Source organism: Bidens hawaiensis, unplaced genomic scaffold (assembly GCF_021521415.1).
Source record: "Bidens hawaiensis isolate Kalapana, Puna unplaced genomic scaffold, B.hawaiensis_p1.1 tig00024236_1, whole genome shotgun sequence".
Lineage (NCBI taxonomy): Eukaryota > Viridiplantae > Streptophyta > Magnoliopsida > Asterales > Asteraceae > Bidens > Bidens hawaiensis.
The window spans coordinates 19,541-34,417 of record NW_027493811.1 but is presented as its reverse complement, the minus strand read 5'-3'; the positions used below and the strand labels follow the sequence as shown (position 1 = coordinate 34,417).

Below are 14,877 nucleotides of genomic sequence, written 5' to 3'. Positions count from 1 at the left end.
GTATAGCCTACACAACTCATCTGACCTATACGGCCCGTATAGGGTCTATACGACTCGTATATACAGCATGCCAGCGTGTACTTTGACCCGAGATTTTTAATTACTTTTCTGGTCTATACGACTCGTATAGGTGGTATACGACCCGTATAGACCAGGTATCAGATTTTCTTTCTCAAACCATGTAAGATTTGTGTGTTGCTTTGTAAGATAATACTAACATCTATACCAACAAATGATACTAAAAAGTCGTTACCCTGAAATGCTCATGTTGTACGTAGGTTGTTATGTATATTTTTATTTTGTAACCAACTCGGGTGTTATTTTTAATATTTTGTAATTTTAAAATTGAAAAAAAAAACTATACGAGTCATATAGCTCTATACGAGCCGTATAGGGGCTATACGATACAAAAGAATAAACCCTGACACTTCTGCTTGAAAATGACTTGACTATGCACCTATACGAGCCGTATAGAGTCTATACGCCTCGTATAAACTACCCAGGTGTGTGAATAACCAACATTGGTGTATGTATAACCCAAGCCTATTATTTAATCAAATAACTTTATCAATAAAGCTCTCTGACTACTATGTTAAAAAGTTGAGTAAAATAAATCTAACCTTTTTTTTGTTATGATTATATATAATTTAATTAAATATTATAAAACTAACAATTAAAATTATTTTAATATAGTTTTTTTTTTTTGAAAAACGACATTTCATAAAAAGACCATCAAGTAAGACCATCCTTATTCACAAGCCACAACTCAATCCAAACTAACCTAATATTAAAAAAATAGTTTCTCGTTCTTCCACCTATCTAACACAACCCAATTTATGTTTTCACTCCCATTCAATGCAATTTTCTTTATTAAATACATATAATCTATTAATATATAAAATATAAGTTTACAAACCAATAATAGTTGACTGGAACTACCCTTCAAAAATACGTTTTTTTAAGGAACTCCGTTTTTTATAAAACAAACATCGAAATGTTTATAAAAAAAACTGAACAATTTTGTCAAAAAGTTTAACATTACAATTTAATAGACAAAAATCAGTTTTTATGTAAAATTATTTGTTGTATAAAAAATTAAGAGAAAACTCAAGGGTGGCAAACCCAACCCAAATGGATTGTTTTGGGTCAAGATGGATAAATTTTAAAAGTTAAATGGGTTATGACGGATTATAAAAATTCTTCAAGTGGATCAGGATGGGTTGAAAATATACAAGTGAGTTTCATTTATAGATTAGAATGGGTCAAAACAAAATATCCAAGCTATCCAAAATTTATCTAATTCAAAATACCCAAACTATCACGTGCGAAACAAAACTCATCTGAAACCCAAAAAATGATCAAAACGAAACAAAAACCCAGAACCGACTAAAAAGAAACCAAAAAAACAAAAACGAAACTGAACCGAAATAGCAAAACGACCAAAGCGAAATGCAACCGAAAAACTAACCAAAACTAAACAAAAACACCGAATCGACCAAACCGAAACAAAACTGAATCGAAATAGATAACAACCAAAACGAAACAAAAAATCTGATATGAAACCGAAAAGTTGACCAAAACGAAACAAAAAAAAGCGAAATGCAACTGAAAAGCTGACCAAAACAAAACGAAAACACTGAACCGACCAAAACGAAACAAAAAAAAAAAACGAAACGAAACTGAACCGAAATAGAAAAAGACCGAAACGAAACAAAAAAACTGAATTGAAACTGAAAAACTACCAAAAGGAAAAATGAAAAAACTAAATGCAATTTAAAAACCGGACCAAAACGAATCAAAAACACCGAACCAACCCAAATGGATTGTTTTGGGTCAAGATGGATAAATTTTAAAAGTTAAATGGGTTAGGACGGATCATAAAAGTTCTTCAAGTGGATCAGGATGGGTTGAAAATATACAAGCAAGTTTCATTTATAGGTTAGAATGGGTCAAAACAAAATATCCAAGTTATCCAAAATTTATCTAATTCAAAATACCCAAACTATCACGTGCGAAACAAAACTCATCCGAAACCCAAAAAATGATCAAAACGAAACAAAAACCCCGAACCGACAAAAACGAAACAAAAAAAAAAACAAAAACGAAACTGAACCGAAATAGCAAAACGACCAAAGCGAAATGCAACCGAAAAACTAACCAAAACTAAACAAAAACACCGAATCGACCAAACCGAAACAAAACTGAATCGAAATAGATAACAACCAAAACGAAACAAAAAAACCGATATGAAACCGAAAAGTTGACCAAAACGAAACAAAAAAAAGCGAAATGCAACTGAAAAGCTGACCAAAACAAAACGAAAACACTGAACCGACCAAAACGAAACAAAAAAAAACGAAACGAAACTGAACCGAAATAGAAAAAGACCGAAACGAAACAATAAAACTGAATTGAAACTGAAAAACTACCAAAAGGAAAAATGAAAAAACTAAATGCAATTTAAAAACCGGACCAAAACGAATCAAAAACACCGAACCAACCCAAATGGATTGTTTTGGGTCAAGATGGATAAATTTTAAAAGTTAAATGGGTTATGACGGATCATAAAAATTCTTCAAGTTGATCAGGATGGGTTGAAAATATACAAGTGAGTTTCATTTATAGGTTAGAATAAGTCAAAACAAAATATCCAAGTTATACAAAATTTATCTAATTCAAAATACCAAAACTATCACGTGCGAAACAAAACTCATCCGAAACCCAAAAAATGACCAAAACGAAACAAAAACGCCGAACCGACTAAAACGAAACATAAAAAAAACAAAAACGAAACTGAACCGAAATAGCAAAACGACCAAAGCGAAATGCAACCGAAAAACTAACCAAAACTAAACAAAAACACCGAATCGACCAAACCGAAACAAAACTGAATCGAAATAGATAACAACCAAAACGAAACAAAAAAACCGATATGAAACCGAAAAGTTGACCAAAACGAAACAAAAAAAAGCGAAATGCAACTGAAAAGCTGACCAAAACAAAACGAAAACACTGAACCGACCAAATCGAAACAAAAAAAAAACGAAACGAAACTGAACCGAAATAGAAAAAGACCGAAACGAAACAATAAAACTGAATTGAAACTGAAAAACTACCAAAAGGAAAAATGAAAATTAAATGCAATTTAAAAACCGGACCAAAACGAATCAAAAACACCGAACCAACCCAAATGGATTGTTTTGGGTCAAGATGGATAAATTTTAAAAGTTAAATGGGTTATGACGGATCATAAAAATTCTTCAAGTTGATCAGGATGGGTTGAAAATATACAAGTGAGTTTCATTTATAGGTTAGAATAAGTCAAAACAAAATATCCAAGTTATCCAAAATTTATCTAATTCAAAATACCCAAACTATCACGTGCGAAACAAAACTCATCCGAAACCCAAAAAATGACCAAAACGAAACAAAAACGCCGAACCGACTAAAACGAAACAAAAAAAAAACAAAAACGAAACTGAACCGAAATAGCAAAACGACCAAAGCGAAATGCAACCGAAAAACTAACCAAAACTAAACAAAAACACCAAATCGACCAAACCGAAACAAAACTGAATCGAAATAGATAACAACCAAAACGAAACAAAAAAACCAATATGAAACCGAAAAGTTGACCAAAATGAAACAAAAAAAAGCGAAATGTAACTGAAAAGCTGACGAAAACACTGAACCGACCAAAACGAAACAAAAAAAAAACGAAATGAAACTGAACCGAAATAGAAAAAGACCGAAACGAAACAAAAAAACTGAATTGAAACTGAAAAACTACCAAAAGGAAAAATGAAAAAACTAAATGCAATTTAAAAACCGGACCAAAACGAATCAAAAACACCGAACCGACCAAAACGAAACAAAAAAACTGAAACGAAACTTAACCAAATTAGAAAAACGACCAAAACGATACAAAAAAAAACCGACATGACACCGAAAATCTGACCAAAACGAAATAAAAAAAACGATATGACACCGAAAATCTGACAAAAACAAAACAAAAAAAAGCGAAATGCAATCAAAAAGCTTACCAAAACGAAACTGAACCGAAATAGAAACACGACCAAAACGATACAAAAAAAACTGACATGACACCGAAAATCTAATAAAAAAGAAACAAAAAAAAGCGAAATGCAATCAAAAAGCTTATCAAAACGAAACAAAGAAACTGAAACGTAGCCTCCAAAATAAAACAAAATGAATCGAAACGAAACAATAAAACGAAATGAAACCGAAAAAACTGACTAAAACAAAACAATACTGAAACCGAAAAAACCGAGAAATCGAATCGAAATCATTGAAACCGAGCAGATACCGACACCGACCGAAATGAAAAAAAAAACAAAACCGAATCGAAAAAAAAAACCTAAAAAACTCGAACCTGAACTGGTACAAAACGGTTTTTTTTTAATTAACGAGGATGACGTGGGAAACATTTTAGTTATTTTACATTTTGCGTTTTTTATTTATATTTTAAGTTATTATTTTTTTAATAGTTTTTTTGAATATTTTTTGATGGGTTTTTAAAACCCTTTGTATGTCAACCTTCACTTGGGTCAAGATGGGTTAGCTTTACCCATCTTGACTCATATCCATCCTAACCCTCTATTTTAAAAATTCTACCGTGACCCATACCCATCCTGACCCATATCCATCATGACCCATCACCCAAATCCAACTCAATCCACTCACATTGCCACCTCTAAGAGAAATGCATGGAGAGGTGTCAATAATATATTTGTTCAATTAATTAAACAAGTGCCCAAACTAGGTTGCGAACTCGGTTCGACCGTATTGAAGGTGGTTCGTGACCTGCCTCTTAAATTTCATTTGTCTTGTTATTCAAGTGGCAAATCGACCCAGCGTTTCGTTTGACAATGAGAGTAGCCTAAATAGCCAACAAGCAACATATATACAAAAAAGAAACACCTACCCGCCCACTTACTTGTTCGTATAAAATTCTCCCCATTGAGCCCAATTAACTCTTTTAAGATTTTTATCGCGTTCACAATCTTGTTTGAACTCGTGTTAAATTGTTGAAGATCTTGTTATTCCTCGATTAGTAAATAAAAACCTAATTTAATTAAGTGTGAAATAACAACACAATAACACCTAATTACAAGAAAATTCTTAAGAAATCATAAATCAAATCAACATGTTTTTTTTATTTATATTTTTTAAAGTAACATTTCATTATTATATTTCATAAAAACATCTTATTATTAATAGTTTATTATTTTGTTTATTTCAATGTGATGTAGTGGTAGGAAGTTTGTGTTTTTTAACGAAGACTCAAGTTCGATTTTTACTTAAAATAGTTTTGGAAGACATGGTGGCTCAATGAAGGAAGAATGAGATCTTTGTGATCTTCAGTTCGATATTCGTGCGGGTGAGTTTTTCCTGAAACCGGAAATAATTGGAGGCGTTTAAGGTTTCCGTACGGCGGAGTTAGGCCAGTTGTCGGCCCGTTAAATAATAATAATAATAATAATAATAATAATAATAATAATAAGGGTGTTTTTTAATTTTTTAAAGTAACATATCATTATTAATAGTTTATTATTGTACTTTTGCCCTCATTTCTTCCCAAAACCCTTCCCTCCCTGTTTCGAATAAACACCGGCAATGAGCTCATCGGCGACGGCTGACAAACCAGTTATCGTTAGGGTTAAGCGGAAGACCTATCACTCTCCACTCGAAGCCTTTTGTAACTACTTTATTATTATTATTATTATTATTAATTATTATTATTATTATTAATTATTATTATTCGCCTTACGATTGAACTTGCTTACTTACTTCTGATGATTATATTTGTATCTAATTAGGGCTTGAAATCAATGAGAGACCAGTCAAGCGGTTGCTTGATTTTGATAAGCTATCGATTAATGATTCAGCTTCCAAAGGTGTGTGTTATGGTGTTTTAAGTTTTCAATTCATTAATGTTACTTGATTGGAGTAATAATACCTAAACTGTTGTAGTATAATTTAGTTAGCTGTTCGGCTTTGTGTTGTAGATTGTTAGTGATAGTTATGTTAGGTATCTGTTAACTTAGGAGATTATTTATGAATTAAGTGTAGTTACAAACTTACATTGGAGATGCACATTGAAACGAGTTAAGCGAACCGGACTAGGCCTGTTCACGAGCTGAACCAAACCGAGCCAGGGGTTGCTCGTGCTTGGCTCGTTTACAAAAAGAAACTGTGCCGGGCCAATCGGCTCATTTACAAACTGAGCGAGCATTTTTTGATCGAGTTTTTGAGCGTTACTTTTTTTTTCTTCCCTTTAAAAGTTTCTATAAGAAACTAGTTTGAAGTTGTTGAATATAATGTACGTGAAAATAAATTAGTAGTTTTAAGACAAACTTGTAATTGCTTGCAAATTTCTGTAAGAAAGAAGTTTGAAGTTGGCAAATATGTCCTTGAAAACAAACTTCTAGTATTCTGAAAACTTGAAGTGAGCAAATTGAACTATGAAACTGATAGTGTGAGGGAATTCTTAAAAGGATTAAAAAACTTATAATTCGAGTAGAGCGAACCGAACTGAACCGAGCGTGCCTTTGCTTGTGTTTGGCTTGTTTTAAAACCGAACCGAGCCAATTGGCTCGTTTACCATTCGAGCCGAAATCGACCAAGCATTTTTCGAGCGAGCGGTCTGGCTCTGGCAGCCTTAAACCATTTAACCTGAACTGAAACCGAACCGGTATTATAGGAATTGGTTTGGAACAGGGTTCGGGACCGGTTTGTAATTCTCTCCACCGAAACCGGTTAACCGAACTATAAACCGGTCAAAACCGGGTTAACAGCTGATCATAAATTGGTTTTAACCCGACAATCAACAAGTGGTTTTGACTTTTTGTTGATCGAATCAAACCGGTCCCAACCCGAACTGGTTTAAGGTTTGGAACCGGTTTGTGCACCTCTAGTTACAATGATGAATTGTTGAAATGATGGATCGTTTTGTCATCTTGCAGCTGAGGAACTGAAGCCTAAAAAGTTTTTTGTACAACATGTGGATACTGTGAGCAGCTCTGATGTTGCTGTTGATATTCTTCAATCATTTGTTGCTAGTAAGGTGATGATTGAACTGTTGCAATCTCACTGGCTTACTGGCCTATGTGTGATTAGCCATATTCTTGTTTGGCATCTATAAAATAATCTGTTTGTTGATAGTTCTTATTGTTTTATGTTTTTCAAGGAGCCAAATTCTGCTGATGCACTTAATTCTAAAGCTAAAGTTGAGGATCAAAGGCGTAGTAATAAGGCTGACACTGTAAGATCTCTATCTTTGCTACTTAGGTTTTGGTCTATTGAGAAACGTTTTCTTACTCTTATCATATGCGAAACTTTTTGAATCGTTACCCTGCATTCACTTTATGCTTTGGTGGTTAAGATTTGTGCTAATTTGACAGCACGCCAATATATTTGATTTAACAAATGACATTTAGTTTGGATGCTGAATTTGGTTTTGTTTTTTGTTTTGGTTTTGTTTGCAGAAACAGAAGCAGCTGCTGGTAAAAGCTAAAGAATCACAAGAGGTGAATCTAAAATGCATTTTGCTTGTTTCAGTTTCTTCTATTTTTTCTTGGTTTTAGTCTTGCATTCGACACCACAGTTCTATCACTTTTTCCTTTCACTATGAATAGTAATTTTCTTATTGTGTTGATCTAAAGTTCACCTAATGTGTATCTAATGCTAACAATGTTCCAGTTGTTTTATTCGAAAGATATGATATTTTTTATTGTAGTATTATAGTTTTGTAATCATTTTAGTACATGAATTAGTATGAGTTTAAAAAACAGACAAAAAGAGTGTTGCATGGGTTGGCCCATTTCAACCTATTTTGAACCAGCGCATAAGTATTTATGTATTTTAACTGGAACTGAGCTTTGATCATTCATCCATTACCCAACCTGTACGATAAATCGATCTTTTACTGCTTCTAAATCTATATGAACCTTGATTTTCTATTTATATTGGAAATAAAATATTGCATTGTTTTCTTAGTATAAACCTTTATTACTTTTACAAAACTCACAGTCGACTTGGAAGGCTAATGTTGTAATTTATATTCACCAGCTTTTCGCGAAGAATGCTCGTTTTAAGCAAATATGGAAAAGCCGGAGGGGGATAGACACTGCTGCATCTGATGATGCATTGCATGACATGTGTCGTCTCTATGATGTTGAGCGTGTGGATATTGGGGAGACCAGTCAGGTGCATCGACAAGAGTAAGTGTCGGTTTTACACTTTTACTTATTCACGCATCAAATAGAAAACAAATTTAAAGTAAACGGGTCAAAATGGTAATATGTTGGCCCGACCTGACATGCTTTGCATTTTTACAAATAATTATTCGTTTTGACCCGACACAATTTTCAATGCCAATGCAGAGACGAAGAAGAGCTGAGACTAATGCGCAGTTTCTTACCATTATTACAAGAGTTTATTCCAAGTGCTGCAGAGGAAGTCGAATCTGATATCGACTATCGCATGACAAAAAAAGGTCTTTTAAACTTTTCTACTTATGTTAGTTGATTGGTGAAGAAACTAAGGGGGTGTTTGGGATTGCTTATTTTCACCAACTTATAACTTATTAACTTTTTGAAAAGTAATAAGGTGTTTGGGATTGCTTATGTTGTGAGAGGAGAAGTTTCATAAGTTACAATGTTGTAACTTATTAACTTAATGAAAAGTTATAAGGATGTAAAATAAGGAATCCCAAACACCCCCTAAATAAATGCGCTTATTTTTTTGACTTGAGAATTAAATCCAGTTTTAGCCCATGTGGTTTGACCCAAGTAGCCCTTTTGTCCATTATTTTGGTCATTTAATTTAATAAAAACGTAACAGAAAATTGCAATAGGGTTAGTGGGCTGGACTATAATTGATACAAAAATAAAATTATTAGACTGTTAAATTTAAACTAATGGACTAAAAGAGTTATTTGTGTCAAACTACAAGGTCTAGAACCGTATTAACTATTTTAATTTGATGATTAAGCAGCATCAAAGGATGACTATGTGTATGATTTGTATGCTGTCAAGGATGACAGCGTTATCATGATGGAGGAAGACACTTCGTCTCCATTTCCATTGTAAGGATTTCACACTCGTCTTTATATTTCGTCAAATTACCACAGTAACCTTGTCTTACACAAAGTCGTTCATATGTTTTGGGTATAGTGTCCAAGTTGATGATGATGACTTCTATGACGGCCCGGATAATTCAGATTATGAAACTGATGATTCTAACGGTTAGATTTTGTTACACATACAACTCGTTCATGTTATGTTTTATATTTTTATGTTTTTATGTTCTCTTTGTTTTGCTTTGGGAGTTTAGCTGAAGATAATCCTCTGAATGATTATCCGGATGAAGAAGATGACGATGAAGATGAAGATGGTAGTGAAAGCAGTGAAGAACATTCAGAGGAAGAGGAGAGCGGATCTTCAGGATCTGAAAGAGTGAGAGACCCAGACTTGTCTGAAGATGATGATGAAGATGATGCCGATGATTATTATGATGTGCTTGATGATGAGAGTCATCAGTGAAAAGGTTTCTGTTCTTTGTGATTGTATATGAAACGCGATCTTGATCATGCATAGTTTGAGTAGACCGTAGCTGGTTGGATATTGGCGGGTTATGTTTGCGAAGCGTTTATAGGGTTATGGTTTGTGGAGGTAGGTGATTTTGATGTGTTTGCTTGTGAATGTGTTGATTTGGGTAATGTTTTTTCTGTAACGGGTTAATCAAATTAATATACCTGGTTTTGTTGGTCGCTTGCAAGTATTAATATGCGTATGTTGGTCAAAAGGTTTCGGATTAAATATTCTCAGAGTTCCTGAGCTGCATATATGTGTATGTGTCTTGACTCTTGAGTGTATTGTTATTGCCTTATACGGCGTATAATAAAGATAACATTCTAAAGGCGAGCACGATCTTTTCCTTCAAACTTCTTTTACTACACGTTATACTTATTTTAACGGCTATTAAATGAATTATATATTTACATATTTGTTTATCATGATACTAGTCTTCAACCACCACTCTGGTAAGGGAAAAATATCCTTTACATATTTTGGTACTGCTACGCTAAAAACCAGTTAGTTACTTAGGTTGAAGCTTCAAGAATTAGCTCTAATGAGATACTGAATGTATCGGCTCTAGGTCATAAGCAATCCAAACGCGACGAAGGTGCAAAAAAGAACATCAATTTGGCTTGTCGGAGAGTCTCTTCTCCATCCACCCTCCAATGTGAGATTAAGATTACCTTAGTACAGTTTGGAGAATTGAACTGAGCAAAGAGAATATAGTGAATAGATTATGATTATCTTGATTATAGTGGATATGCATAAGTATTTACACCATTTAAGTTGAGTTGGACCATTAGTGGTCCCCTTTCAGACCGCTATCATAGTTTGTTATGAGTAGTTCCACTTGTAGAATATTAGCGGGTCCCAGTTTGTTATAAGTTATGTGCTAATGATAGTCCAAGGTCACGCCTTGCGCTTGCACATAAGTATCGTGGCTCGACCTTGAGCTCATTACGCACTTTGCCAATTTCATTTGTCCGTCCGTGTTTTTTGGTTACACAATATATGTCACTAGAATTTATCTCTTTATTTGAACTTATAATAACCATAAAATTAATTCCAATTCATTCATTTAACTTTAAACAAAATTAAACAAAAGTATACAAAGAAAACGAGTGTGTTTTAATTCATTGTTAATTTTACTATAGGTGTTCTAAAAGACTAAAATTAATTGGGTTGATTGGTTAAAAGCATAATGGGTCACTTATTATTACCTAACAAACTTTATGTAAGCAAACATAAACGAACGTAAATAAGCAAACATTAACAAAGATTCACGATCATAAACGAAGTAAACAAAAAGACTTAAGACTTGATTGATAAAAGAAACCTTATAAACCGGGAAGACAAGAATCACTTCATATGATACTTCAAAACGATTCATTTGATAAATAAAGAACAACTTAAAACACCCTGTCAATTACACAACAAAACCAAAAACGGCTCCTGTCTTGTCTTAGTACCTCGATACAAACCACCAAAAACATGAAAGCCCAAAAACGAGCATACAGATTCAGTAAAGTATACAAACGATTTCAGTTACCCGTGTTCAAACTAACCTTTCTAAAAGGCGACATTATTTTCTTCATTTTCTAGTCGAAGATGCTTCAATTGCACCGGCACAAAAGATCAAAGCCAACGATGAATAACTAAATTCAATTCTAGGTATGATGTTCTTTCAATCATGCATGCTAACTTAGTAACAAATACAACCTGTCACCGCATGAACGGAAGTAACCATCTCATTTCCGACCCGTTTCCATATGAAAGATAATATAACTTTTTCCATCCCTCTTCTGAAAACGCTTCATGACGTATTAATCTTTGCCTGTCACAACCAGTAAAGCATAGCGTGTAAACAATAATGTTGTACTTGTTTTTTAATCAAATGCAACTAACATCCCAAACGGGCTACATGTAACTAACGGGCGTTAACTATTTCTGTTAAGTCTAGTCATGTACGCATGAAGACACTTTGACCGTTTTACCCTTTAAAAAAAACTGGTAGGTGCTGACGTGGCGACATACCTGAGGTAATAGTGTGAAACAGCAGCAGCTTCATCTAGAGAATAACGAGGAAACATAACACGCGCATTTGTTGGAACATCTGGTAGATCTTTTCTTAACTTTCCGACCGCGGTTGAATGAGAAAACGCACCCACCATCATATTGTCATGCATCATTGACCTAAATGCTCTCACCTACACACACAAACAGTTATAAAAAATTTCATAATAAGCCCGAGATTATATTAATAAACCGAATAAATTAACCAACTAACCGTTGCGACTTCTCTAGCATGGATTGGACGACTAGAACGAACAGTAACCGGCTCTTCAAATTCAGTAAACGTGAACCAACTATTATACTATTTGCAACCATTAACATAAAGAAACTTGGTCAAAAGTAACAAACAGACAAATAACTTTTATGAAGAGAAAGATTTACTCAAAAGTCAACTCACTTGGTCAATTGCAATAAGAACAGGTATGTCTTTAACAAGAGCCAACTCTTCCCTCACACGAACCACCACACCAACTGCAGCATGTCTGTTGGTGATCCCGATTTGAACCAGGTCATATAAAGTTGAACCCTCGGGCATCGTCATAAAGTCATCTTTCGCCCTCCCGACACCCGCCCCGTCACCAAGTGGTATCGGATCAGTTACGTTACAGCGCAGCTTCAATAAATATGATTCATTGTATTTCAGAAAATCCTACATCAAAAAAACACATTTTCTTATTATTGTCATGCCGTAGAGATATAGAGATAAATAATAATAAATAATGGATTCTTGCCTGCAAAATGTTTTTTGCTTGAACAGGGGTCTCCCACAAACCATTATCGATATCGGGATTTTTATAAAAAAGTCCACCGTGAGTCCAACTTCGCCCTTCAGGAACATAAAATACGAGCCAGCCTTCGTCACGGGCCCAATGAACCAGCATCGCAAGAGCAATACTCTTTCCACAGCTTACCGGGCCATCTAATACTATCTGCTTTTGAGCCGTCAAACCTAAAAGTACAGTAACAATCACAAACAATGTATCATATTACTTTTTTGCTTATTGTGTTTAATACTTTTGATGCATTTAACCTAACAACACAATTAAACAAAAGAACTGTCACCGATCCAACAAGTAACTATTTATGTTTATTAAAATAGTATGTGCAGGGTTTTTAACCCTGATAAGGTGAAAGCACACCTTTACTATTACTAGTCTGCAATGGAGGATCAACAATGCGCCTGAAATTATCCCGGAGATCCAAGAAACTGTGTCGAACAAGCAATGCATCTCTCATTGATTCGTCAAACTCCTTCACCATTCCCACCGGCAATCCCTCAGGTAGCACCTGTTCCAGTTTGCTCCTACTGTTTACCAAAACAAAGCAACAATCAAGTCATGTCTATTGTCTAATACTTCAGTCACTTAATTTTAAGTAAATGCACAAAATTTGAATAAAAATGCATAAGTATTTGCAATTTGCAAATGCATCGGTGAACAAAATACCTAAATTGCATGCAAATAACAGCCATCCGTTGGATCTGACGTCAGTTACGATTGATTGTCCAGTCAATTAATTTTAAAAACATGGAATCCAGATTTTCGAATATGAAATATAGGCTTGTAAACGAACCGAATGAACACAAACAGGGGCATGTTTGTGTTCTTTAATTTAACTTAAACCGAACACGAACAAAACATATAATCGGCTAAATTCTTGTGTTCATGTGCGTTCCTTAAGAAAATGGGCATGATCGTGTTTGCTCATTTAATACCTACATGAACAGTTCACGGGCTTAAACAAACACAAATGAACAAAAACAATCTTAAACGAACATAATAGAACAAACATAAACGAAATGCAAATGAACATAATTGACCAAACATAACCTAGCGTACAATAGGGATGGGCAAATTTACCTATTGACCGGTTTTCATCCAAAAATTTTGATATGTGGTGTAAATTTACCTATTTATGTAGTGTAAAGTTACCCCCCCCCCCCCCTTTTATGTTTGTATAAATAAACTACTTACATATTTATTAAGAATTAATAAAACAAAACAAATTGAACGAACAAAAACGGACAATCATGAACATAAATGAACTATCGTGTGTTCGTGTCCGTTCGTTTAATTAAATAGACGGACTGTCAATAATAATAATAATAATAACGGAATACCTAAACTTCATATAAGTGCAGGCGTCTTTGCGATTAAGTTCAGCCAATGACGTGGCGGAGGTGAATAACGGACGTCCGTTAGGTCCAACGTCAAGTGACGCGTCACGCTCGTCTTCGTCAAGTAACCGCCTACGGTTTTTCTCATCAGAGATGAGGTCATGCACTGCGTCATCAACGGAGGATGAGGCAATAATATCCTCCGGTTTGGACTTTGATTTGAGGTCCGATTTGGATTTGGATTGGTTTTTGTTGCCGGGTTTGGATGTGGAGGATTTGGGTTTCTTTGAGGCGAAGTTTCTGGAAGGTGTGAGGTGGGAATAAGGTGTTGATGTGGTTGTGGTGATTAGGGTTTGTTTTGTTGCCGGTGATGAGGTGGCGGATCGGAGAATGGAGCGTAGCATTTTGAGTGATGCGACGGCGGTGGTGGATGACGATGGGGGTTTTCAGATATGAAATGGGAGGGTAAAAATGTAATTTTCGAAGTTTCATTTTGTAAAGAATGGGCTGGGTTGGGTTGAGTTGAGCGGCCCATTTTGCAAGATAGAAGTTATTAGAGGTTGCGTGTAGGTGCATGGCGAAATTAGGGGTGTGTGGTTTGGTTATTACTTATTAGTATTAACCGATCTGATATTAAACATGGACTAAAATTTTGCTTAAAAATACAAGAAATGAATGCTTAAATACATAAAATGAAGGTATAAATATATGAAATTGAGATGATAGTACATGAAATAGAGATATAAATACATGAAAATGATAGTAGTAAACAACAAATACGTATAATACATGAAATAGAGAAAAAAAAGACTGGAAAATATGATAAAAATGTAGAGTTCGGTGTGGTTCAGTTATATTCGATTATTTTGGTTTTCGGTTACTTCGGTTTCGGTTAACGATTCAGTTATTGCTCACCCCTAAGCGAAACTAGTTACTTGGTTCCAAATTGAAATCCTAATTGGTTAGTAACCGGTCCACCACTAAAAGATCTATAACCGGTTCTAGGTAGAAACCGTTTTTTATTGCTGATCTCTGAAACTGGTTAACCGAACCGGTTATTTTTTTTAATATTTTTTTAAAACCGTT

General features: G+C 34.5%; 2 protein-coding genes across 2 annotated transcripts; one reads left to right on the top strand and one right to left on the bottom strand.

Moving 5' to 3' along the window:
* The first annotated feature begins 5,568 nt into the window (after positions 1–5,568).
* LOC143568830 (RNA-directed DNA methylation 4-like) lies at positions 5,569–9,692 on the top strand. Its single transcript, XM_077054882.1, has 10 exons — positions 5,569–5,719; positions 5,841–5,918; positions 6,987–7,087; positions 7,211–7,285; positions 7,509–7,550; positions 8,092–8,243; positions 8,406–8,518; positions 9,019–9,109; positions 9,198–9,268; positions 9,358–9,692. The coding sequence occupies exons 1-10, from the start codon at positions 5,638–5,640 to the stop codon at positions 9,564–9,566; spliced, it is 1,014 nt and encodes a 337-aa protein (XP_076910997.1). The 5' UTR covers positions 5,569–5,637; the 3' UTR covers positions 9,567–9,692.
* A 1,237-nt stretch (positions 9,693–10,929) lies between these two features.
* Positions 10,930–14,272, bottom strand: LOC143568839 (uncharacterized). Its single transcript, XM_077054888.1, has 7 exons — positions 13,795–14,272; positions 12,815–12,981; positions 12,407–12,624; positions 12,073–12,324; positions 11,890–11,976; positions 11,637–11,809; positions 10,930–11,436 (listed from the first exon to the last, which is right to left on the bottom strand). Exons 1-7 carry the CDS (start codon positions 14,193–14,195, stop codon positions 11,325–11,327), a joined length of 1,410 nt encoding a protein of 469 aa, XP_076911003.1. The 5' UTR covers positions 14,196–14,272; the 3' UTR covers positions 10,930–11,324.
* Between the last annotated feature and the right edge of the window lie 605 nt (positions 14,273–14,877).

Coding starts and splice junctions, on each gene's coding strand:
- LOC143568830 (XM_077054882.1), top strand. CDS start 5,638: ATGAGCTCATCGGCGACGGCTGACAAACCAGTTATCGTTAGGGTTAAG. Junction 9,110..9,197: donor ACTTCGTCTCCATTTCCATT/GTAAGGATTTCA, acceptor TTTTGGGTATAG/TGTCCAAGTTGATGATGATG. Junction 9,269..9,357: donor TGAAACTGATGATTCTAACG/GTTAGATTTTGT, acceptor TTGGGAGTTTAG/CTGAAGATAATCCTCTGAAT.
- LOC143568839 (XM_077054888.1), bottom strand. CDS start 14,195: ATGCTACGCTCCATTCTCCGATCCGCCACCTCATCACCGGCAACAAAA. Junction 12,982..13,794: donor TGCACTTATATGAAGTTTAG/GTATTCCGTTAT, acceptor TTTGGTAAACAG/TAGGAGCAAACTGGAACAGG. Junction 12,325..12,406: donor AAGCAAAAAACATTTTGCAG/GCAAGAATCCAT, acceptor TTTTTGATGTAG/GATTTTCTGAAATACAATGA.